Source organism: Pelophylax lessonae (assembly GCF_965119305.1).
Source record: "Pelophylax lessonae genome assembly, chromosome: 1".
NCBI lineage: Eukaryota > Metazoa > Chordata > Amphibia > Anura > Ranidae > Pelophylax > Pelophylax lessonae.
The window spans coordinates 505,927,177-505,954,037 of NC_138768.1; the positions used below are offsets into that span (position 1 = coordinate 505,927,177).

Sequence of the window (26,861 nt, forward strand, 5' to 3'; positions counted from 1 at the left end):
CCGCTGTCAGATGGGAATGCCAGCAGCATGGCGTCTACCAGCGTGCGCTTGTACTCGCGCATCTTGCGATCGCGCTCCAGTGAGTGAATTAAGGACGGTACGTTGTCCTTGTAACGGGGATCCAGCAGCGTGGCCACCCAGTAATCAGCACAAGTTAGAATGTGGGCAACTCGGCGGTCGTTGTGGAGACACTGCAGCATGTAATCGCTCATGTGTGCCAGGCTGCCCAGAGGCGACGAAAGGCTGTCCTCTGTGGGAGGTGTATCGTCCGTGTCCTCTGTATCCCCCCAGCCACGCACCAGTGATGGCCATGAGCTGGCCTGGGTGCCACCCTGCTGTGAACATGGTTCCATCTCCTCCTCCAGCTCCTCCTCCTCCTCATCCTCCTCATCCTCCAGAACTGTGCCCCTGCTGGACAATTGTGTCCCTGGCGTTTGTGTGTGCAGGAACCCACCCTCGGAGCCCCTTGCGAATGACTGCCCTGAAAGCCTTTGAAATGTTACCTCTTCATCCTCCTCCTCCTCCTCCTCATCCTGTGCCACATCCTCTTCCATCATCGCCCAAATTGTTTTTTCAAGGAGGCATAGAAGTGGGATAGTTAAGCTGAGAATGGCGTCATTGCCACTGGCCATGTTGGTGGAGTACCCAAAACAGCGCAACAAGGCACAATATATGCAAATGTCAAATATGCAAACTATGCCGCAATTTAATGTTTTTTACACCAAAAGGGTGTGTATTGAATAGCGGAATAGGATAAAAAACTGTGTATCTCACACGTACAAACACAGACTAGGCCCGATTAAATTTTTTCCTACCCTAAAGGGAGGATGAGGAAGAGGAGTATGGAACATGCAGCACCCTCAAATCTTCAGAAGTATGAGATGAACCCCAAAAACTTGGAAAGGTGGATCTCTCTCACACGTACCAACACAGACTATCCCCCAATTTAACTGATCCCCAAAGGTTTTTGATTAAATAGCGGAATAGAAAATATGATCCAAAAAAAGTGTATGTATATCACACGTACACAACCACACTAGGCCCCAATTACTATTGTTTGTACCCCTAAAAGGCTAGATGAGGAGTAGGGGGGGTATGGAACAGGCAGCACCCTCAAACCTTCAGAAGTATGAGATGAACCCCAACAACTTGGAAAGGTGGATCTCTCTCACACGTACCAACACAGACTATCCCCCAATTTAACTGATCCCCAAAGGTTTTTGATTAAATAGCGGAATAGAAAATATGATCCAAAAAAAGTGTATGTATATCACACGTACACAACCACACTAGGCCCCAATTACTATTGTTTGTACCCCTAAAAGGCTAGATGAGGAGTAGGGGGGGTATGGAACAGGCAGCACCCTCAAACCTTCAGAAGTATGAGATGAACCCCAACAACTTGGAAAGGTGGATCTCTCTCACACGTACCAACACAGACTATCCCCCAATTTAACTGATCCCCAAAGGTTTTTGATTAAATAGCGGAATAGAAAATATGATCCAAAAAAAGTGTATGTATATCACACGTACACAACCACACTGGGCCCCAATTACTATTGTTTGTACCCCTAAAAGGCTAGATGAGGAGTAGGGGGAGTATGGAACAGGCAGCACCCTCAAACCTTCAGAAGTATGAGATGAACCCCAACAACTTGGAAAGGTGGATCTCTCTCACACGTACCAACACAGACTATCCCCCAATTTAACTGATCCCCAAAGGTTTTTGATTAAATAGCGGAATAGAAAATATGATCCAAAAAAAGTGTATGTATATCACACGTACACAACCACACTAGGCCCCAATTACTATTGTTTGTACCCCTAAAAGGCTAGATGAGGAGTAGGGGGGGTATGGAACAGGCAGCACCCTCAAACCTTCAGAAGTATGAGATGAACCCCAACAACTTGGAAAGGTGGATCTCTCTCACACGTACCAACACAGACTATCCCCCAATTTAACTGATCCCCAAAGGTTTTTGATTAAATAGCGGAATAGAAAATATGATCCAAAAAAAGTGTATGTATATCACACGTACACAACCACACTAGGCCCCAATTACTATTGTTTGTACCCCTAAAAGGCTAGGAGTAGGGGGAGTATGGAACAGGCAGCACCCTCAAACCTTCAGAAGTATGAGATGAACCCCAACAACTTGGAAAGGTGGATCTCTCTCACACGTACCAACACAGACTATCCCCCAATTTAACTGATCCCCAAAGGTTTTTGATTAAATAGCGGAATAGAAAATATGATCCAAAAAAAGTGTATGTATATCACACGTACACAACCACACTAGGCCCCAATTACTATTGTTTGTACCCCTAAAAGGCTAGGAGTAGGGGGAGTATGGAACAGGCAGCACCCTCAAACCTTCAGAAGTATGAGATGAACCCCAACAACTTGGAAAGGTGGATCTCTCTCACACGTACCAACACAGACTATCCCCCAATTTAACTGATCCCCAAAGGTTTTTGATTAAATAGCGGAATAGAAAATATGATCCAAAAAAAGTGTATGTATATCACACGTACACAACCACACTAGGCCCCAATTACTATTGTTTGTACCCCTAAAAGGCTAGATGAGGAGTAGGGGGAGTATGGAACAGGCAGCACCCTCAAACCTTCAGAAGTATGAGATGAACCCCAACAACTTGGAAAGGTGGATCTCTCTCACACGTACCAACACAGACTATCCCCCAATTTAACTGATCCCCAAAGGTTTTTGATTAAATAGCGGAATAGAAAATATGATCCAAAAAAAGTGTATGTATATCACACGTACACAACCACACTAGGCCCCAATTACTATTGTTTGTACCCCTAAAAGGCTAGGAGTAGGGGGAGTATGGAACAGGCAGCACCCTCAAACCTTCAGAAGTATGAGATGAACCCCAACAACTTGGAAAGGTGGATCTCTCTCACACGTACCAACACAGACTATCCCCCAATTTAACTGATCCCCAAAGGTTTTTGATTAAATAGCGGAATAGAAAATATGATCCAAAAAAAGTGTATGTATATCACACGTACACAACCACACTAGGCCCCAATTACTATTGTTTGTACCCCTAAAAGGCTAGATGAGGAGTAGGGGGAGTATGGAACAGGCAGCACCCTCAAATCTTCAGAAGTATGAGATTGTGTTCACTGTACCCCACAAAGATTGAGTTCACTGCACCCCACAATGATTGTGTTCACTGCACCCCACAAAGATTGTGTTCACTGCACCTCACAAAGATTGTGTTCACTGTACCCCCCAAAGATTGTGTTCACTGCACCCCACAAAGATTCTGTTCACTGTACCCCACAAAGATTGTGTTCACTGCACCCTAAAAGGATGTTGTTCACTGCACCCCACAAAGATTGTGTTCACTGCACCCTAAAAGGATGTTGTTCACTGCACCCCAAAAAGATTGTGTTCACTGTACCCCCCCAAAGATTGTGTTCACTGCACCCCACAAAGATTGTGTTCACTGCACCCCAAAAAGATTGTGTTCACTGTACCCCCCAAAGATTGTGTTCACTGCACCCCAAAAAGATTGTGTTCACTGTACCCCCCAAAGATTGTGTTCACTGCACCCCACAAAGATTCTGTTCACTGTACCCCACAAAGATTGTGTTCACTGCACCCCAAAAAGATTGTGTTCACTGTACCCCCCCAAAGATTGTGTTCACTGCACCCCACAAAGATTCTGTTCACTGCACCCCACAAAGGATTTTGTTCACTGCACCCCAAAAAGGATTTTGATCACTGCACCCCAAAAAGGATTTTGATCACTGCACCCCAAAAAGGATGTTGTTCACTGCACCCCAAAAATGATTTTGTTCACTCCACCCCAAAAAGATTGTGTTCACTGCACCCCACAAAGATTGTGTTCACTGCACCCCAAAAAGATTGTGTTCACTGTACCCCCCAAAGATTGTGTTCACTGCACCCCACAAAGATTCTGTTCACTGTACCCCACAAAGATTGTGTTCACTGCACCCCAAAAAGATTGTGTTCACTGCACCCCAAAAAGGATGTTGTTCACTGCACCCCAAAAAGGATGTTGTTCACTCCACCCCAAAAAGATTGTGTTCACTGCACCCCACAAAGATTGTGTTCACTGCACCCCAAAAAGATTGTGTTCACTGCACCCCAAAAATGATTTTGTTCACTGCACCCCAAAAAGGATTTTGTTCACTGCACCCCAAAAAGGATGTTGTTCACTCCACCCCAAAAAGATTGTGTTCACTGCACCCCAAAAAGATTGTGTTCACTGCACCCCACAAAGGATTTTGTTCACTGCACCCCAAAAAGATTGTGTTCACTGCACCCCAAAAAGGATGTTGTTCACTGCACCCCAAAAAGGATTTTGTTCACTGCACCCCAAAAAGATTGTGTTCACTGCACCCCACAAAGGATTTTGTTCACTGCACCCCACAAAGATTGTGTTCACTGCACACCAAAAAGGATTGTGTTCACTGCACCCCAAAAAGATTTTGTTCACTGCACCCCAAAAAGATTGTGTTCACTGCAGCCCAAAAAGATTGTGTTCACTGCAGCCCAAAAAGATTGTGTTCACTGCAGCCCAAAAAGATTGTGTTCACTGCAGCTCACACACAGAAAAATGGATGTGGATCACTGACACCTGCCTATCTCCAATCCCACACCACACAGCAATATCGATTGTAGTTTGTAGAACACAGTTTCCCTAAAATTCAGCAGACTCTGTCCCTAACAGGATTGAGAAGAGATCGTAGATCAGGATTGAGTGCAGATTCACCCCACCCCCCACACAGCAATATCGATTGTAGTTTGTAGAAGACACTGACCCTATAATTCAGCAGACTCTATCCCTAAAATGCCTACAACTCGCCCTGCCTAAACACTCCGACCTGTCCCTCAATTCTATCCGGACACAAATGGTTTTTTCCTGCCTATCTTTCCCTAATCAGCAGCCAGCACATTGATGTGTGCTCTGTCCCTTAGCTAAGCAGCAGAATGACGCTGCTGCGGCGGCTGCCTCGAACTTATAAAGACTTGGTCACATGCTTCAGACGGCCAATCACAGCTACTAAGACATTTGCAGGCATGGCTGGGATGGCTTAAGGCACACCAGTTAAACGATTGTTGATTGGCTGTTGAAAGCCCGCCATGAAAAGAGCGCCAAAGCATGCAAAACACGGAAATAAAACGACCGAACACGGATTTTTACCCGAACATACAGTAAAGTGTCCGTGTCCGTGTTCGGGTAAAAAAAATCCAATTATTCGGTACGAACACGAATAATACAGTCCGTGTTCGCTCAACACTAGACCTGACCTCAACCCGATAGAACACCTTTGGGATAAAATAGAGCGGAGACTGCGAGCCAGGCCTTCTCGTCCAACAACAGTGCCTGACCTTATAAATGCGCTTCTGGAAGAATGGTTAAAGATTCCCATAGACACAATCCTAAACCTTGTGGACAGCCTTACAAAAAAGAGTTAAAGCTGTTAAGGCTGCAAAGGAAGGGCCAACTCAATACTGAACCCTAAGGACAAAGACTGGGATGCCATTAAAGTTCATGTGCATGTAAAGGCAGGTATCTCAATACTTTTGACAATATAGTGTACAAATTTATAGGCTCTGTCTTTGTATAGTTTAACTGTTACTTAAATATTTATTTTAGGTAATATTTAAAAAAAAAGCTGAAGTGTGGACAAAAAACAATGTTGGAACGTTAAAAATAAAAAGTCGAAAGAATGATACACTCTATGTGATTAACAGTGCTGGCTTTATAAAATAAACAAAAAACCCTTCAAAAAATCACAAATAAACAGTGTTAAGATAATATCCAACGTAAAGAAATGAGAATACTAGAACAACGTGAATGCTTGTGCAACAACAAATAAAAGGAGGAAAAAATATTATGTGACCCCTTTAACCCAGTGCACACAAAGCTTAACTTAATGTCCAGTGACAACAGTCCCAACATAAATCCTCCATAGATTCCAAAGGAAAACGACACAATCTTCTTGCCACAATGGCCAGATGCATCCTGAAAGGGAATCCTATTGGCAGGGATAGTGACACTCTCCGTGAATATTGAGTGTAAAAATCCCCACTCACCAGACGTTGTTGATCCTTCTTACCGTATGGCAAGGGGATCAAATAAAGCTTGGTGGTCTCGTGACCAGGATGTAATCTCCAGCTGATCCTCCAATTCACCTTCCTCCAGATGATGAAGAGCTCCCAGTTGAATCCAGGAAAAAGGAAACAAAAACGGAGAGCAAACTCCTCATTGCATAAAATGGTAAAATAGCCGTTAATATATGCCCCTGAATAGGGCTGACTGTGAAGATATTAAAAAAAAGAGGCTCCCGTGCGGACTCCTACACTATACAATGGGAGGGATACGAGCTGACCCACCAGGTATCGGCGTGCATTCCACCTACAGCCAAAGGCGTCGCAGCGTGCGTCCCAGCTTGACGCATTTCATCATCAATGTGACGTCTTCAGTGACGCACACTGCGACGCCTTTGGCTGTAGGTGGAACGCACGCCAATACCTGGCGAGTGTATCACTCTTGCTACTTTTTATTTTTTTCATTTAACCATTAGGTTTGTAACAGCAGCAGCCTAATTATTCACAACAAATTGAATTCAACTTAATTGTTTCATTGGCGCGAGTGGGTTCACAGATAGCACAATGTTGGGACATTAGCTATGTACCAATAAGTTACCTCTAATGATGTGCACCCCACTGGTGACTGCTGCTGCTTTCTAGAAAAATGTCACTTACATGTAGCCTCAGATTATGATGCCACCACTGAAGTCCTGGTGGGGAAACTGACAGTCATGGCTGGACCACAGTGATCACAATGAGTTACTCACTGTGCAGTTCACAAGATGTTTTCTGTATGGAGGAGCTGTACAGCGAGTGACCTACTGTGATCGCTGTGCTCCAGCCCGACTGTCAGTTTCACCACCTTATTGGTACCTAGCTACTGGCTTGTAAAGTTTTTGCCCACATTTAAGCTTTAATGCTATAAATATTGTGTTTCTCTACTGATAAACAACTGGGTAATCAGGGCATGTTACTAAAACAACTACATGTTTTTCCAAAAACAGAATACAGTATCTGGGCATGTGCCTAGTTGTGGTTTTACTATTATTGCTATTACATCTGCTATGATGTTTTATGTATTCCATTACTTTAGGTATGATCCTGAAGTCAACTTGTGGACATTTGTTTCACCCATGAATGGTGCTCGCATTGGTGCTGGAGTCACATCAAGTCGTGGGCTTTTGTACGCAATTGGTGGATTTGATGGGACAAGCCGAATAAACACAGTTGAGTGTTATGACCCTGATGAGGACAGGTGGCACCCAGTAGCTTCAATGAAGACCATCCGCAGTGGGGCAGGTGCATATCATAATCACTGTCTAGACCTCTTCCATATACAGTATACAGATCACTAACCTATTGTAACGGATCAACCAGCACCCCGACCGGGTACCTCCGTTGACTGATGCTCCTAGTGCTTTCTGAGGGCTCCAAGCACTCCACCAGACACCGTAACCACTTCAGACCCCCACGAACCGCCGCAGCTTGGTTAGAGTCTCACCGTCTCCTAACCACCCTGGACCTACGACAAGGCTCCAGGTTCCCGTGGGTGAACCTCTCTTTCCCCAGAGAGTGCAGCAGAACAAGCTCTTACACAAGCTCTTACAAGAGCTTAGTGATTATCCAAGGGAGTATGGAAGACCATAGCAATCCCTTGTAGCGTATTCCCCCAATAAGAGACAGGACTCTAAATTGAGGGTGAATTAACTCAACTTTATTGAACAAGAAACAGAGTTATACAGTTTTCCCCCACAAGGTTACCGCCTAGGTGGACCTTGTTGAGGACTTGATGTGACATTCACAATCCAATAGAAACAGAGTTTTACACTCCCATACAGTGTACACAAAAATATACAATGTGGGACAATCCCCCCTCCCCCTTAGCATCCAATCCACACACATATATACATCCCATAATACGTTTCTCTTAAGACAGACAGACAGAACAATGTGAGGTCATTAACATTTAACAATGAGACAGGGGCAATCCACATTCCCTCCCAATACACAAACAATAGGGAAAACCTCTCTGAAATGGAAAGATATGTAATACACACATTATTTAGGAATTACAGATTTCATGGCAATGGGAATAAATCTTCATATTTTTATATGGAGATATTGCTGACAAATATGACTGTCCCATCTGAAGCAATTCAAACCATTAATTATCTGTTTTTAACTTCCAGTGATGGTGAATACTGTGACACCTATTTTTATTTACTTTTCTATATCTGAAAGATACTCTCAAAAATTTCCAGGTGAGACATAACTCTCACTAGCTTACTACTCCATAAAAGCATAGACACATAGAATTTCTACTTCCTTGCATTCTATTTGAATTAAAAAATAAACTTTACACAGCCTTGCAAACTGGAAAAAAGGTAGAAAGCAGAAGTGGCCAGCTTCTATATCACTAAAAAGGATATAGGGGAGCTGGAGAAAGTGCAGAGCAGGGCAACCAAACTGATAAGAGGCATGGAGGAGCTCAGCTATGAGGAAAGATTAGAGGAACTGAATTTATTCTCTCTTGAGAAGAGGAGATTAAGGGGGATATGATCAACTTGTATAAATACATAAGGGGTCCATATAGTGAACTTGGTGTTGAGTTGCTCACTTTAAGGTCAACACAGAGGACAAGGGGGGACTCTTTACTTCTAGAGGAAAACAGATTTTGTCTCCAAATACGGAAAGGTTTCTTCACCGTAAGAGCTGTGAAAATGTGGAATAGACTCCCTCCAGAGATGGTTCAGGTTAGCTCACTAGATTGCTTTAAAAAAGGCCTGAATTCTTTCCTGGGTGTACATAATATAAATGGGTATAAGAGATTGCTCTCAATGGCGACCCTGATGATGGTGCCACATCCCAAAGGTATGCAAATGCAGAAAAAGGGGGTTCCCCTAAGGTGGGACTTTTCAGGCACTCTAGTGAAAATACAATAGTATAGTATAATACAAAATTAATTTTATTGAAAAGATAAGTTTATACATATAAAAGCATGGCAAACAGTTATGAAAATACAAAAGTTGCAGACAACGTGAGTACTGTAGAAGCAGGGACCCAACGCGTTTCGAAGTGTAATACTTCTTCCTCAGGAGTACTCTTTAGCTTACAGTGTCTCTATTAACTGCGTTTGTATGACAAATATCTTGCATGCACAATAATAAAAGCAACCGAACTGTGGAGGTCCATGTGATAGGTTCAGATGATGGTATAAATATGGTAGTTGTAATGGCCCAATGATTCAGTCAAAGTGTGGGAAGACTACCAGCAAAGCCCATTGGGTAGCTGAAGTCCAAAGAAGGGAGCCCTTGAACTGAGATAAGCAGCTTCAAAAATTCATGACCACAGCTCACAAAGATCTTTGTGAGCTGTGGTCATGAATAGGGTTGAGCGGACACCTAGATGTCCGTGTTCGACGGGTTCGGCCGAACTTTAAAAAAAAGTCCGGGTCCGTGTCCCGGACTTTTACCGAACTTTTCCCGGACACCGAACCCCATTGAAGTCAATGGGGACCCGAACTTTAAGGCACTAAAATGGCTCTAAAACACCAAAGGAAAGGGCTAGAGTGCTGCAAATGGCAGCAAAACGTAATTAAGAGCATGGCAAGTGCTCTGCAAACAAATGTGGATAGGGAAATAACTTAAAACAACAAAAAAAAACAGAAAAATAAAACAATGTTCTTCTTCATCTCTGAAGGACGAGGCCCATATGGAGTAGGAGGGAGGTTGAGGTGGTGGTGGATGTGGCGGTGACATAGGCGTGCGCACAGGGTGTGCTGGGTGTGCCTGGGCACACCCTAATCACCTAGGGCACATAGCATTGCCAGTGAGGAGATGGGAAAGATCTCCCTGGGACCTGCTCTGCTCTATTTCTCCTTGCCTACAGGTACATGGCCCCGATACATTACTCTCCCTGCTGGCAAACACATGCATGTGTATTTCAACTTTGGGGTGCACACCTTAATGCAATAGGCTGCGCACACCTATGGGCGGTGTAGGTGGAAGCGGCGGTGGAGGAGGACCAGGGCCGGATTAACAGCATCATGGGCTTGGTGCTGAGGATTTTGAAGGGCCTTAAGGGCCGTGCCTTGCCATGCACCCAGAGGAGGAAGGGTGCAGCCATGCATGCCTAATTCAACATGGGATGCTGTCTCTGAAGCCCATAAACACATCCATGCATCGCCAACTGTCCCTCCTTGTCCGGCCTTCACGCTGTGTGGGGAGGTTCTGAGGGTGCTGCCTGGGGAAGCGAGCATAGAAGCCAGACTTCTGTGTTTACAAGTGACAGAAGAGCGGTAACAGTGAATATGGCCAACCCGGGGCCTATATAAAAGGTAGGGGCCTGGAGCTGCAGCTCCAATAGCCCCTACATTAATCTGGCCCTGAGGAGGAGGACGAGGTAGCCAACACTGCTTCTTTTCAAAAATTTTAAATGAGGGTACACCCCAAAAGAGTGAGAAAGAGCAAAAATGGAACAATGGGTGGGTAAGGTCGGTATCCATTGCTATTCTGCATAAGGTACGGAAAAGTCCCGTGGGATCCATGCCTGGTTCATTTTAATGAACGTGAGCTTGTCCACATTGTCTCTGGACAGGCGGCTGCGCTTGTCTGTTATAACGCCCCCAGCCGTGCTAAATACCCGTTCAGATAATACACTGGCTGCAGGGCACGCCAGCACCTCCAAGGCGTAAAGGGCAAGCTCAGGCCATGTGCCCAATTTGGAGACCCAGAAGTTGAAGGGGGCAGACCCGTCATTCACTACATGTAGGCGTGTGCACACATACTGCTCCACCATGTTGGTAAAATGCTGCCTCCTGCTAAGACGTTCCATCTGAGCTGCTGGTGCTGCTGTTTGTTGTGGCGTGCTGACAAAGCTTTTCCACATTTCGGCCATGCTAACCCTGCCTTCTGAGGTGCTGGCGGTGCCCTGGTTGCGTTGGCGACCTCCTCCTCCTCCTCCTCTGCCTTGTGCTTCCACTGTGGCCCCGCTGTCAGATGGGAATGCCAGCAGCATGGCGTCTACCAGCGTGCGCTTGTACTCGCGCATCTTGCGATCGCGCTCCAGTGAGTGAATTAAGGACGGTACGTTGTCCTTATAACGGGGATCCAGCGTGGCCACCCAGTAATCAGCACAAGTTAGAATGTGGGCAACTCGGCGGTCGTTGTGGAGACACTGCAGCATGTAATCGCTCATGTGTGCCAGGCTGCCCAGAGGCAACGAAAGGCTGTCCTCTGTGGGAGGTGTATCGTCCGTGTCCTCTGTATCCCCCCAGCCACGCACCAGTGATGGCCATGAGCTGGCCTGGGTGCCACCCTGCTGTGAACATGGTTCCATCTCCTCCTCCAGCTCCTCCTCCTCCTCATCCTCCTCATCCTCCAGAACTGTGCCCCTGCTGGACAATTGCGTCCCTGGCGTTTGCGTGTGCAGGAACCCACCCTCGGAGCCCCTTGCGAATGACTGCCCTGAAAGCCTTGGAAATGTTACCTCTTCATCCTCCTCCTCCTCCTCATCCTGTGCCACATCCTCTTCCATCATCGCCCGAATTGTTTTTTCAAGGAGGCATAGAAGTGGGATAGTTAAGCTGAGAACGGCGTCATTGCCACTGGCCATGTTGGTGGAGTACTCAAAACAGCGCAACAAGGCACACAGGTCTCGCATGGAGGCCCAGTTAAATTAAATAGCGGAATAGAAAATATGATCCAAAAAAAGTGTATGTATATCACACGTACACAACCACACTGGGCCCCAATTACTATTGTTTGTACCCCTAAAAGGCTAGATGAGGAGTAGGGGGAGTATGGAACAGGCAGCACCCTCAAACCTTCAGAAGTATGAGATGAACCCCAACAACTTGGAAAGGTGGATCTCTCTCACACGTACCAACACAGACTATCCCCCAATTTAACTGATCCCCAAAGGTTTTTGATTAAATAGCGGAATAGAAAATATGATCCAAAAAAAGTGTATGTATATCACACGTACACAACCACACTAGGCCCCAATTACTATTGTTTGTACCCCTAAAAGGCTAGGAGTAGGGGGAGTATGGAACAGGCAGCACCCTCAAACCTTCAGAAGTATGAGATGAACCCCAACAACTTGGAAAGGTGGATCTCTCTCACACGTACCAACACAGACTATCCCCCAATTTAACTGATCCCCAAAGGTTTTTGATTAAATAGCGGAATAGAAAATATGATCCAAAAAAAGTGTATGTATATCACACGTACACAACCACACTAGGCCCCAATTACTATTGTTTGTACCCCTAAAAGGCTAGATGAGGAGTAGGGGGGGTATGGAACAGGCAGCACCCTCAAATCTTCAGAAGTATGAGATGAACCCCAAAAACTTGGAAAGGTGGATCTCTCTCACACGTACCAACACAGACTATCCCCCAATTTAACTGATCCCCAAAGGTTTTTGATTAAATAGCGGAATAGAAAATATGATCCAAAAAAAGTGTATGTATATCACACGTACACAACCACACTAGGCCCCAATTACTATTGTTTGTACCCCTAAAAGGCTAGGAGTAGGGGGAGTATGGAACAGGCAGCACCCTCAAACCTTCAGAAGTATGAGATGAACCCCAACAACTTGGAAAGGTGGATCTCTCTCACACGTACCAACACAGACTATCCCCCAATTTAACTGATCCCCAAAGGTTTTTGATTAAATAGCGGAATAGAAAATATGATCCAAAAAAAGTGTATGTATATCACACGTACACAACCACACTAGGCCCCAATTACTATTGTTTGTACCCCTAAAAGGCTAGATGAGGAGTAGGGGGGGTATGGAACAGGCAGCACCCTCAAATCTTCAGAAGTATGAGATGAACCCCAAAAACTTGGAAAGGTGGATCTCTCTCACACGTACCAACACAGACTATCCCCCAATTTAACTGATCCCCAAAGGTTTTTGATTAAATAGCGGAATAGAAAATATGATCCAAAAAAAGTGTATGTATATCACACGTACACAACCACACTAGGCCCCAATTACTATTGTTTGTACCCCTAAAAGGCTAGGAGTAGGGGGAGTATGGAACAGGCAGCACCCTCAAACCTTCAGAAGTATGAGATGAACCCCAACAACTTGGAAAGGTGGATCTCTCTCACACGTACCAACACAGACTATCCCCCAATTTAACTGATCCCCAAAGGTTTTTGATTAAATAGCGGAATAGAAAATATGATCCAAAAAAAGTGTATGTATATCACACGTACACAACCACACTAGGCCCCAATTACTATTGTTTGTACCCCTAAAAGGCTAGATGAGGAGTAGGGGGGGTATGGAACAGGCAGCACCCTCAAATCTTCAGAAGTATGAGATGAACCCCAAAAACTTGGAAAGGTGGATCTCTCTCACACGTACCAACACAGACTATCCCCCAATTTAACTGATCCCCAAAGGTTTTTGATTAAATAGCGGAATAGAAAATATGATCCAAAAAAAGTGTATGTATATCACACGTACACAACCACACTAGGCCCCAATTACTATTGTTTGTACCCCTAAAAGGCTAGATGAGGAGTAGGGGGGGTATGGAACAGGCAGCACCCTCAAACCTTCAGAAGTATGAGATGAACCCCAACAACTTGGAAAGGTGGATCTCTCTCACACGTACCAACACAGACTATCCCCCAATTTAACTGATCCCCAAAGGTTTTTGATTAAATAGCGGAATAGAAAATATGATCCAAAAAAAGTGTATGTATATCACACGTACACAACCACACTAGGCCCCAATTACTATTGTTTGTACCCCTAAAAGGCTAGATGAGGAGTAGGGGGGGTATGGAACAGGCAGCACCCTCAAACCTTCAGAAGTATGAGATGAACCCCAACAACTTGGAAAGGTGGATCTCTCTCACACGTACCAACACAGACTATCCCCCAATTTAACTGATCCCCAAAGGTTTTTGATTAAATAGCGGAATAGAAAATATGATCCAAAAAAAGTGTATGTATATCACACGTACACAACCACACTAGGCCCCAATTACTATTGTTTGTACCCCTAAAAGGCTAGATGAGGAGTAGGGGGGGTATGGAACAGGCAGCACCCTCAAATCTTCAGAAGTATGAGATGAACCCCAAAAACTTGGAAAGGTGGATCTCTCTCACACGTACCAACACAGACTATCCCCCAATTTAACTGATCCCCAAAGGTTTTTGATTAAATAGCGGAATAGAAAATATGATCCAAAAAAAGTGTATGTATATCACACGTACACAACCACACTAGGCCCCAATTACTATTGTTTGTACCCCTAAAAGGCTAGATGAGGAGTAGGGGGGGGTATGGAACAGGCAGCACCCTCAAACCTTCAGAAGTATGAGATGAACCCCAACAACTTGGAAAGGTGGATCTCTCTCACACGTACCAACACAGACTATCCCCCAATTTAACTGATCCCCAAAGGTTTTTGATTAAATAGCGGAATAGAAAATATGATCCAAAAAAAGTGTATGTATATCACACGTACACAACCACACTAGGCCCCAATTACTATTGTTTGTACCCCTAAAAGGCTAGATGAGGAGTAGGGGGAGTATGGAACAGGCAGCACCCTCAAATCTTCAGAAGTATGAGATTGTGTTCACTGTACCCCACAAAGATTGAGTTCACTGCACCCCACAATGATTGTGTTCACTGCACCCCACAAAGATTGTGTTCACTGCACCTCACAAAGATTGTGTTCACTGTACCCCCCAAAGATTGTGTTCACTGCACCCCACAAAGATTCTGTTCACTGTACCCCACAAAGATTGTGTTCACTGCACCCTAAAAGGATGTTGTTCACTGCACCCCACAAAGATTGTGTTCACTGCACCCTAAAAGGATGTTGTTCACTGCACCCCAAAAAGATTGTGTTCACTGTACCCCCCCAAAGATTGTGTTCACTGCACCCCACAAAGATTGTGTTCACTGCACCCCAAAAAGATTGTGTTCACTGTACCCCCCAAAGATTGTGTTCACTGCACCCCAAAAAGATTGTGTTCACTGTACCCCCCAAAGATTGTGTTCACTGCACCCCACAAAGATTCTGTTCACTGTACCCCACAAAGATTGTGTTCACTGCACCCCAAAAAGATTGTGTTCACTGTACCCCCCCAAAGATTGTGTTCACTGCACCCCACAAAGATTCTGTTCACTGCACCCCACAAAGGATTTTGTTCACTGCACCCCAAAAAGATTGTGTTCACTGCACCCCAAAAAGGATTTTGATTACTGCACCCCAAAAAGGATGTTGTTCACTGCACCCCAAAAATGATTTTGTTCACTCCACCCCAAAAAGATTGTGTTCACTGCACCCCACAAAGATTGTGTTCACTGCACCCCAAAAAGATTGTGTTCACTGTACCCCCCAAAGATTGTGTTCACTGCACCCCACAAAGATTCTGTTCACTGTACCCCACAAAGATTGTGTTCACTGCACCCCAAAAAGATTGTGTTCACTGCACCCCAAAAAGGATGTTGTTCACTGCACCCCAAAAAGGATGTTGTTCACTCCACCCCAAAAAGATTGTGTTCACTGCACCCCACAAAGATTGTGTTCACTGCACCCCAAAAAGATTGTGTTCACTGCACCCCAAAAATGATTTTGTTCACTGCACCCCAAAAAGGATTTTGTTCACTGCACCCCAAAAAGGATGTTGTTCACTCCACCCCAAAAAGATTGTGTTCACTGCACCCCAAAAAGATTGTGTTCACTGCACCCCACAAAGGATTTTGTTCACTGCACCCCAAAAAGATTGTGTTCACTGCACCCCAAAAAGGATGTTGTTCACTGCACCCCAAAAAGGATTTTGTTCACTGCACCCCAAAAAGATTGTGTTCACTGCACCCCACAAAGGATTTTGTTCACTGCACCCCACAAAGATTGTGTTCACTGCACACCAAAAAGGATTGTGTTCACTGCACCCCAAAAAGATTTTGTTCACTGCACCCCAAAAAGATTGTGTTCACTGCAGCCCAAAAAGATTGTGTTCACTGCAGCCCAAAAAGATTGTGTTCACTGCAGCCCAAAAAGATTGTGTTCACTGCAGCTCACACACAGAAAAATGGATGTGGATCACTGACACCTGCCTATCTCCAATCCCACACCACACAGCAATATCGATTGTAGTTTGTAGAACACAGTTTCCCTAAAATTCAGCAGACTCTGTCCCTAACAGGATTGAGAAGAGATCGTAGATCAGGATTGAGTGCAGATTCACCCCACCCCCCACACAGCAATATCGATTGTAGTTTGTAGAAGACACTGACCCTATAATTCAGCAGACTCTATCCCTAAAATGCCTACAACTCGCCCTGCCTAAACACTCCGACCTGTCCCTCAATTCTATCCGGACACAAATGGTTTTTTCCTGCCTATCTTTCCCTAATCAGCAGCCAGCACATTGATGTGTGCTCTGTCCCTTAGCTAAGCAGCAGAATGACGCTGCTGCGGCGGCTGCCTCGAACTTATAAAGACTTGGTCACATGCTTCAGACGGCCAATCACAGCTACTAAGACATTTGCAGGCATGGCTGGGATGGCTTAAGGCACACCAGTTAAACGATTGTTGATTGGCTGTTGAAAGCCCGCCATGAAAAGAGCGCCAAAGCATGCAAAACCCGGAAATAAAACGACCGAACACGGATTTTTACCCGAACATACAGTAAAGTGTCCGTGTCCGTGTTCGGGTACAAAAAATCCAATTATTCGGTACGAACACGAATAATACAGTCCGTGTTCGCTCAACACTAGTCATGAATTTTGGAAGCTGCTTATCTTTCCAATGCATACATACGTATGCATATACACACTTTAAACTCATATTCATCCTCTCTTAGCTGCTGTGTTGCAATTTACGCATGTAGGCTTGTACATATGTGTACACACGTGTATGAGCATAAATTAATGCACTCAAATGTGGAATTTTCTGGTTTATTTTTTTATTTTTTTTATGACTGTGAATGTAGTACTGCATTACAGATCTTTACAACAATGCACCTGTGTTCAGCTCTGTAAAATAAATCTGTATATGGCTGCAAACATTATGTTTTTTTTTTTTGCCCTTATGCAATAGGCCTTGCAGAAATATTGAAATCAACAGTTTGTTTATAGTTTTTGAAAGTGTTACCATGAGACTTTATCACTGAAGCCTAACATATTATAATAAAATTCATTCCCACAGGCGTAGTTTCATTGGACAACTATATATATGCTGTTGGGGGATATGATGGCACAAATCAACTTAACTCGGTAGAACGCTACAATATAGATGAAGATTACTGGGAGTTTTTGGCACCCATGAAACACAAGCGGAGTGCACATGGCCTGACTCTGCTCCACGGGAAGATTTATGCTCTTGGTAAGATTTTAGGGTTATGCATTTTGTACTTCAAGTGACCCTTTTTTTTCTAAACAATAAACATGTCACGCTTACCTGCTCTGTGCAATGGTTTTGGACACAGTAGCCTTTATCCTCCTCTTCTGAGGTCTCTCGCCAACACTCTTGGCTACTCCTCTTCGATGAGTGAACTGATGTGGGCTCGATCCTGAGCCGTGCAACCTGCATCTATAGACACAGTCAGTGGGACTTGGCTCTACCCCCCTCTTCCTAGTCACAGAATTTGATTGACAGCAGTGGGAGCCAATGGCTATGCTGTGAGGATGTGAGGAGGGAGAGATACACTGCTCTCATGCACATCGTTGGATCAAGATCAGGCTCAGGTAAGTATAAGGAGGGAGGGGGGGGGGGATTCTGCAGCACAAAAGGTTTTTTACAGAGAATGCATTGAGGTCAAAATCCTTAAGCCCTTAGAATGGCTTAAGGATGCATGAATTGTGTAAAAAAGCAATTCATTTGTATTTGTCATGTTATATAGTGCAGCACAACAATTCAAACCCTATATTATATACCACATATACGTATATTTTTTATATATATATATTCAGTATCTCACAAAAGTGAGTACACCCCCCACATTTTTGTAAATATTTTATTATATCTTTCCATGTGACAACACTGAAAAAATTACAATTTTCTACAATGTAAAGTAGTGAGTGTACAGCTTGTATAACAGTGTAAATTTGCTGTCCCCTCAAAATAACTCAACACACAGCCATCAATGTCTAAACCACTGGCAACAAAAGTGATTACACCCCTAAGTGAAAATGTTCAAATTGAGCCCAATTGGCCATTTTCTCTCCCCGGTGTCATGTGACTCGTTAGTGTTACAAGGTCTCAGTTGTGAATGGGGAGCAGGTGTGTTAAAGTGGTGTTATCGCTCTCACTCTCTCATACTGGTCACTGGAAGTTCAACATGGCACCTTATGGCAAAGAACTCTCTGAGGATCTGAAAAAAAGAATTGCTGCTCTACATAAAGATAGCCTAAACCAGGGCTTCCCAAACTTTTTTGGGCTGAGACCCACTTCTGAATACAGTTATTTTTTTTGGGACCCACTTGCTTGTAATTGAATATTGTAAAACGCTACAGATTTGTTGGCTATATAAATGCAAATGATAATAATAATAATGCATATTATTATAGGGAGGAGGATGTTCAATTAAAAATATCAATTTACTACTTTTCAATTTATTATTAAATACACTTACTAATTATATAAATAAATATAAGGCTATATGTCACTCACCCTCCTTCCTCTCCCAGCGGTCCACTTTGCCCTCTCCAAGGCCCAGCACACCTCACCCAGACTCTCCGTGACGAGGAGTTCTATGCTGGTCTTGGTGTCCTGGCTCTTCTCCTTCAGATCCTTTGGGGTCACAGAAGCTGCCATGAACTCCTGATCTTGCTGGGCTACCTGGTCCTCCTATGACACAGAGGCTGCCGTCTCTGCCCGCTATAGCTGAGAGAATCCCGCCGCCAGTCTAGCCACCACCACTGCCGCCAGCAGGACCTGAGGAGCTGGCTCTGCATCCCATGAACATATCCTACATAACAGCCCACATATGTACTCACTGATGCAAGTATCCTCCTCGTGGGAAATGCAGACCAGCCTCTGTAAACTGGGTGGAGCGGGGTCCTGAATACATCGCGATTTGACTGCTCTGGCTCCCTGTAATTTGCACAGGCTCGCACAGCACAATTAAGGCAGGCCCGCCCTCAGTGATTTCCGGCTCATCGCGACCCACTCAAACGCAGCTCACGACCCACCAGTGGGGCCCGACCCACAGTTTGGGAACTCCTGGCCTAGACTATAAGAAGATTGCCAAGACCCTGAAACTGAGCTGCAGCACGGTGGCCAAGACCATACAGCGGTTTAACAGGATGGGTTCCATATAGAACAGGCCTCACCATGGTGGACCAAAGAAGTTGAGTGCATGTGCTCAGCGTCATATCCAGAGGTTGTCTTTGGGAAATAGACATCTAAATGCTGCCAGCATTGCTGCAGAGGTTAAAGGGGTGGGGGGTCAGCCTGTCAGTGCTCAGACCATACCTTGCACACTGCATCACATTGGTCTGCATGGTTGTCGTCCCAGAAGGAAGCCACTTCTAAAGATGATGCACAGGAAAGCCCGCAAACAGTTTGCTGAAGACAAGCAGACTAAAGACATGGCCCCTTTCAAGGCAGATAATCTATGGGCTCTATAGGTACTTACACACTCTTATAACAAGCATGAGGCACACTGATTTTACCACTTTGGAACACTTGAGTTTATGGTTTAGCACTTTTATGGGCTCTCCCTTAAAGTGATATCATAGAATAAAAACGCCTACTATTCTGAAAAACATTGTTCTTTTGCTCTCATCCACTCAGATATGAGACATGGAGTGACTACCCTCACTACTATGTCACTATACATTGCCTATGTTTTTGAGCTTCCTAAAACGCACAGTCCTCCTCGTTAAAGAATTCTCTATGGAAATTGAGATATGTACCTGATTACTACTATGTACAGGTATGTATACATTTTCTTGTCCATATACTAGGTATATAAACAGGATATATATGCTGATACTATAACTACAGCATGGATCCCCACATATACTCACTATTGGCAGCCTCCATTGTTTCCCCTAAACCCCTCTAGTGTCTGAATGCAACCTAAGACCCAATGTTATATTGTGTTGATATTGCAAAAATAGAAGGACTTATTTGAGATGTGTAAGACGATTGTATGTAATTAAAAAGGAGAGATAAATGATATGCAATTGTAATTATAACACACTGAAAATGAGGTAACATATATATGTAATTTATCTAAACACTGTTATTTTTCACACAGACAAAAGAAATGATATGCTCCAGATGAAGCTTTTTTGTCTAAGAAAGCGAAACATGTCGAGCAAAGGTCATATGTTACATGGTGAATGTTAACTTATACTTTCAGTCGACCCCGCTGACCGGCACCATACTGCTTGGGTGTCCGTCGGCGGTTCTCTTCTGATATCAAGTAACACGTTTCCAAGAATTATATGACTATTAATGATCTTGTACTCTGAACTGTATGTAAATTACTTTTATAAGTTCTATGTACTGAGATATTGTACAACATAGACCATTGTTTTGTGGTCTCACTGTGTCCTTAATACACAATTATCTGCCTGTATTTTTCTATGATTTTAAAATATTTAGTTTTCTGTTGAATAAAAGAAATCCTTTTTAAAAAAACTCTTGTGCCCGAAATCCCTGTTTCCCAATCCTTCCAAATGAATTAGTCAATTGAGGATAGGGGCACACCCTAAATTGGATACGTCATGGCCAAGATGGCTGCTATCTGTGGACACATGACTTGTAAAATAATTCTGATATAAAGGTGGAAGCACCAGCCATCCTGGGAAGTGGCAAGCAGCAAAGTATATAGGTTTAAGTACCACTTATTACCCTTTATACATATTATAATTGAACAAATATCATATGGAAGGATCGTGAAACATCTTTTATGCAAAAAACCCCGTAAAAAGTTGCTCATAATTTTCTAGTGCCAATCTTTGGCCTGTACCTGGCCCTTGAAGATAATTTTGTAGTTGTTTATTTAGTCAAGTCATACTTTATACACATTTTTTCAAAGAATAGAAACCTATATAGAAGAGACCACAAACCATTTCAATAACAACTGATAGAATTCACAGGACAACCATGGATTTAGTTGGAAATGCATGGACGGGTCTTATGACCGAAATCGAATCTACCTGTAACATCCCGGCCAAGGATGATATAAGCCTAAACCAATATATAAACACAGTAAAGAGACTTATTAAAAAAAAGTCAAACCTATATTGGCATATAGAATATTTCTTGAAGTATATACAGGCAAATGTATGCCCTATGGGTCTGAGGATTCATCTATTCCCCTCCTTCGATAATGCTTCGAGTGAGTTTAGAACTTTGTGGGAACGTATCCTAACCAAATGCAGTACCGACTTGTGCCAGCTGTTGGTGTCCCAATACAAATTGGACCTAGCTACTTTAGATACTGAGTTATCATCTTTATATACTAAGAACGAGAATCTAAAAAAACATGTACATTATGAGGCAAGATGGAAGGAGGTGAAGGAGTATGGAATCAAGCTCAATAGGGATATTATTGGTAAAAAACAAACTAAATTCCTAAAAGATAGGATGGCCTTCACGGAAGGCTATGCTTACCGATGGCCGGGACCCAATAGTTCAAGGCGACCCCGCTATTCGCGAGGCCCCCGTGAACAGATATCGAACACAGGTCCAAGGGAAACTGATTGGGAATCAGACTCGTCTTCGATCTCCGCACAATCTAATAGATCTAAAACATCGATTAGATCTAATCAAGATACTAGACCAAAAACAGACATGGCGACACGTAAACGAGGACAACAAGAAGGAGCCAACTACACACCACGCTCCAAAAAGCGACCCGATGAAACTTCCAAATTTCAATCATTGGGAACTGGGGGGACCCAAATTGGACAGACTGTTCGATCTGTCGAGGCACTCACACAAGATGGTTTGGAAGCACAGGACCCTTATTTGGGACCCCTGGCTCTCCAAGCGATACAAATGTTGCAACCCTTATCCACTAACACTAATCCAAGTAACCCATCCACACAGGATCTCACATCTAATTCTCAAACACACTCACTAGGTGCTGCGGCACCTGTTTTTTCTAACACACTACCTTTAAATATACCCAGCACTACTTCTCTTAGACAAACCACTATTGATGGCCACTTTGCAGCTTCACAGGCCCAGGCCTCAAATTTTCCCCTGAGCACATCACTAAGCCTTCCCACCTAAAATTATCGATCATTAACTTAACCCCTTATCACTTCTCCCCCCAAGAACAAGAGGTCCTTGAACTTGGCCTCACGTTCTGCCCATCTACTCCTATGGATAGATATGAGACCATAAAGGACGTCTATATGTTCATAAGGAATTTGACGTATAAACATATTTACGATCCAGAAAGACAACGTAATATACAAGATAAAGAAATCTCAGAAAAAATAAAACATTATACAATGCAAGAATTCCGTGTTCTACGGGATTTAATCTTACTATTGGAGGAAGGCAGTCTTCCGGATTCCCAGTCCCCCGATCAACCTATACATAGCTATAGCTGAGAGAATCCCGCCGCCAGTCTAGCCACCACCACTGCCGCCAGCAGGACCTGAGGAGCTGGCTCTGCATCCCATGAACATATCCTACATAACAGCCCACATATGTACTCACTGATGCAAGTATCCTCCTCGTGGGAAATGCAGACCAGCCTCTGTAAACTGGGTGGAGCGGGGTCCTGAATACATCGCGATTTGACTGCTCTGGCTCCCTGTAATTTGCACAGGCTCGCACAGCACAATTAAGGCAGGCCCGCCCTCAGTGATTTCCGGCTCATCGCGACCCACTCAAACGCAGCTCGCGACCCACCAGTGGGGCCCGACCCACAGTTTGGGAACTCCTGGCCTAGACTATAAGAAGATTGCCAAGACCCTGAAACTGAGCTGCAGCACGGTGGCCAAGACCATACAGCGGTTTAACAGGATGGGTTCCATATAGAACAGGCCTCACCATGGTGGACCAAAGAAGTTGAGTGCATGTGCTCAGCGTCATATCCAGAGGTTGTCTTTGGGCATGTGACATGGATTACTGGAGCCATGTCCTGTGGTATGATGAGACCAAAATAAACTTATTTGGTTCAGATGTGTCAATCATGTGTGGCGACAACCAGGTGAGGAGTACAAATACAAGTGTGTCTTGCCTACAGTCAAGCATGGTGGTGAGGAGTGTCATGGTCTGGGGCTGCATGAGTGCTGCACTGGGGAGCGACAGCTCATTGAGGGAACCATGAATGCCAACATGTACTGTGACATACTGAAGCAGAGCATGATCCCCTCCCTTCAAAGAATGGGTCACAGGGCAATATTCCAACATGATAACGACCACAAACACACCTCCAAGACGACCACTGCCTTGCTAAAGAAGCTGATGGTAAAGGTGATGGACTGGCCAAGCATGTCTCTAGACCTTAACCCTATTGAGCATCTGTGGGGCATCCTCAAATGGAAGGTAGAGGAGCGCAAGGTCTCTAACATCCACTAGCTCCGTGATGTCATCATGGAGGAGTGGAAGAGGACTCCAGTGGCAACCTGTGATGCTCTGGTGCCCAAGAGGGTTCAGGCAGTGCTGAAAAATAATGGTGGCCACACAAAATATTGACACTTTGGGCTCAATTTGGACATTTTAACTTAGGGGTGTAGCGGTTTAGATATTGAGTTGAGTTATTTTGAGGGGACAGCAAATTTACACTGTTATACAAGCTGTACACTCACTACTTTACATTGTAGCAAAGTGTAATTTTTTCAGTGTTGTCACATTAAAAGATATAATAAAATATTTACAAAAATGTGAAGGGTGTACTCACTTTTGTGAGATACTGTATATGCATATACAAAAGTTTGTGTAAATACATCCGCCACACAATTTGACCTTGCAAATGATCAAAAACCTTGGGTTATTAATCCTTGTATAATTGTGTCTGTCAGTAAGAAAAACTTTTAATAAATGTCCATAATAAACCATCAAAATGTATAATAAATCTATTGTCCTTTTATCTTATCCATGTGCAAAAATTAAACTCCACATCTTGTATTTATGAGTACTTTTCATATAATTGTGCTGAGTGAACTTCACCGCCTTTCTCTCTATGCGCTCACCTGGGGTTGTTGACCTACTGTACATAAACATATAGGTCTTAATGTGCCATCCCCTGTAAAAGAGATGTATGGGGCTTCTGTTTTTTCCAGAATCATACTTACCTAGGTGGATGCAGCATCGGTCTGATGCTGCATCTGTCCCCCAGCGCCTCTACACTGAGAACTGTGTAAAACACCACCGATCGCTCGGTTCTCGCAGCTCCGTGAGCAGAGAGCTGCTGACTGTCAGTCACCACTCTCTGCTCTGCTCCCTCCTCACTCATTGGAGCCCTGGGCCCAATCGGGTCCACCGGTCACACGCCCGCACTCCTCTGTGAACGAGCCTCAGCGGGCGCGCGCTCGCCCGCCTCAGCGGGCGCGCGCTCGCCCGCTCTTGGCTCAAAACCCGGTGACAGGCCAGCGACGTAGACCTACGTCACTCTGCCTGGCCGGGGCTGACTGCCGCAGTAAATATTCTGTGCGCAGTCGGCAAGTAGTTAAGGGAGCAAAAAGAAGGTGGGCAAGGAAAGTAAGTAAAGCACTAAAGTTTAAAAAAAGGCAACCATCCCAAATTCTAGCTTTAAAGTCGCATGTAAAAGGAAATCACAGGTCTACTTTCCTGCAAGAATTTATTGGATCTTTTTTCCTTTTGCAGCATTGATGTTGGCTGCTTTTCCTTGAACCGTATAAAGACTTATGGATAATGGAAAGCAGTTTTGTTCTTTTGGTTCTAATGAGCTAAATATCATAAAATAGGCAGATATAAAATATAAAAGAGAAGAGCAGGAATGTAAGAAAACAAACATACATACTCACCTAGATGGCTGCAAAGACTGCTGATCGCTCAGTTCTTGGGTCTGATCTGAGCACAGTCAATCACCGACTCTGTGCTCTGTCCCTCCAGGGCTCACTGGAGCACTGGGCTGTGGAGGGGGCGGGAGCAGCTGGCTCAGGCTCTCAGAGGCATGCTTGGTTGATACCAACATTATTTTAGGGATATCTGCAGAGCCTGGACCAGCTTTGTGATGTCAGCCAAAAGCGGAATTTAGCCATCTGTCGGCTGAATACGAGTAACAGGAATGCAGTGCAGTGAAAGTAGGTGCATCCCTGTGATCCACAGGAGAAGAATGGCCAAAAGAGCTTTGGTCATAGTTCTCCTTTAAGAACGTACATGGATAAACATATAAAGTTCCGACATAAGTAAAGAAATTAAAGGAATGAAGCAGTGTATTCTATCACCTTACTAACTTTCTGCCTGGTTCTTCCCAGGATACTGCCAACTATCACTTATAGCCCACCTTTAGCCTCAACTGGTCTCTAACATTACAGGTTGTGTTTTATGAAAATTGGACAACTGATTTTCTATATATTTTTGTACATTTATTGGCATATACATAAAGAGGTAATGTCTTTTTTCAGTAGCATGAGATTAAAATGTCCTTCAGAATAGCAACTAAAAAAGTTTTCTCTCCATAGGTGGTTTTAATGCAGAGGGGTTTCTCTCGTCTGTGGAATGTTATTGCCCTGAAAATAATGAATGGAGAGAAGTGACTGAAATGCCAACAAGTTGTAGTGGCATGGGTGTAGCTGTAACCATGGAGCCTTGTCCTAATGGTATTGATGATGCTGAAGAAACCTGATCAATAAGATTTGAAAATAATTTTGTTTGTAGATACATTTACACTCATAACAAGGGTATCATTCTAAATAGCCAACAGATTAAAGTGATAGTTGAGCTATATGATGATGAAAACTTGAAATCCATCTTTTTAATAAGAGATGTTATATTTAAAATACACAAATGCATTACACACAAACACTGGCCAAGATATGTACAGTATATATATATATATATATATATATATATATATATATATATATATATATATATATATATATATACCTTCCTAGTTTACCTAAATTTTTGTAAAATAAAATGTGAGGTTCATGCAGATGTCTGCATGTGGGAAGTTATATACACAGCATTACCACTGTGTCCAATCACTGCGACACCATGGAGCAGTCCCTCCGACCTTGCAATGACCATGTACAGTGTATAATGTTTATTCACTGCCACCAGAAAAAGTGTTGGGTATGTTGACAACCTGGGACATCTTGATCTTTACAGCAGAGCTTTTCTAGTTGTCCAGGCCAAGCAGCCCTAAAAAGTAATGCCAAACAGTCTGCCTAAGTTTCATGCATTCTTTTGGTGCTGTCTGCTGCAGTTGCGAACATGGTTGCCACTGTCATGTCTGGATTTTCCCTTGGATACATTTTTGGTATGTGGTCCAGACTTAATTTTCTAGTAGAGTTTTACTTTAGATATCCGAACAGGGCCAGGTGTAGACAAGGCCAGAAAATTGGAAAAGCAACATACTGTGAATAGCACATGGTTTGAGACTGACAAATCGCAGCACTTAAACCAAAATTGGAAAATTAAGGAAAGTAATTAGGATGTACATAAAGTTTAGTAATAGGCATCTTCCAAAGACACATTATTACTGCACTAACTGCACTTTGAAAACCTTGGGACTTTTTTTTAACTATTGGGGATGGCACAAAGGTGTTCATCATCGTTAATATCTAATTCTAAAAAAGTAAAGGTACAGAATGGCAATGTAGGTG

General features: G+C 43.8%; 1 protein-coding gene across 1 annotated transcript in view; it reads left to right on the forward strand.

Moving 5' to 3' along the window:
• The window catches only part of LOC309545089 (kelch-like ECH-associated protein 1A), a 63,964-nt gene extending 37,905 nt beyond the window's left edge, over nucleotides 1–26,059 (forward strand). The window contains exons 4-6 of the mRNA XM_082244222.1: nucleotides 7,191–7,396; nucleotides 17,296–17,472; nucleotides 25,713–26,059. Coding sequence (XP_082100348.1) covers nucleotides 7,191–7,396; nucleotides 17,296–17,472; nucleotides 25,713–25,876 — 547 coding nt within the window. The 3' untranslated portion in view covers nucleotides 25,877–26,059. The remainder of the gene's footprint in view (nucleotides 1–7,190; nucleotides 7,397–17,295; nucleotides 17,473–25,712) is intronic.
• Nucleotides 26,060–26,861: the final 802 nt, after the last annotated feature.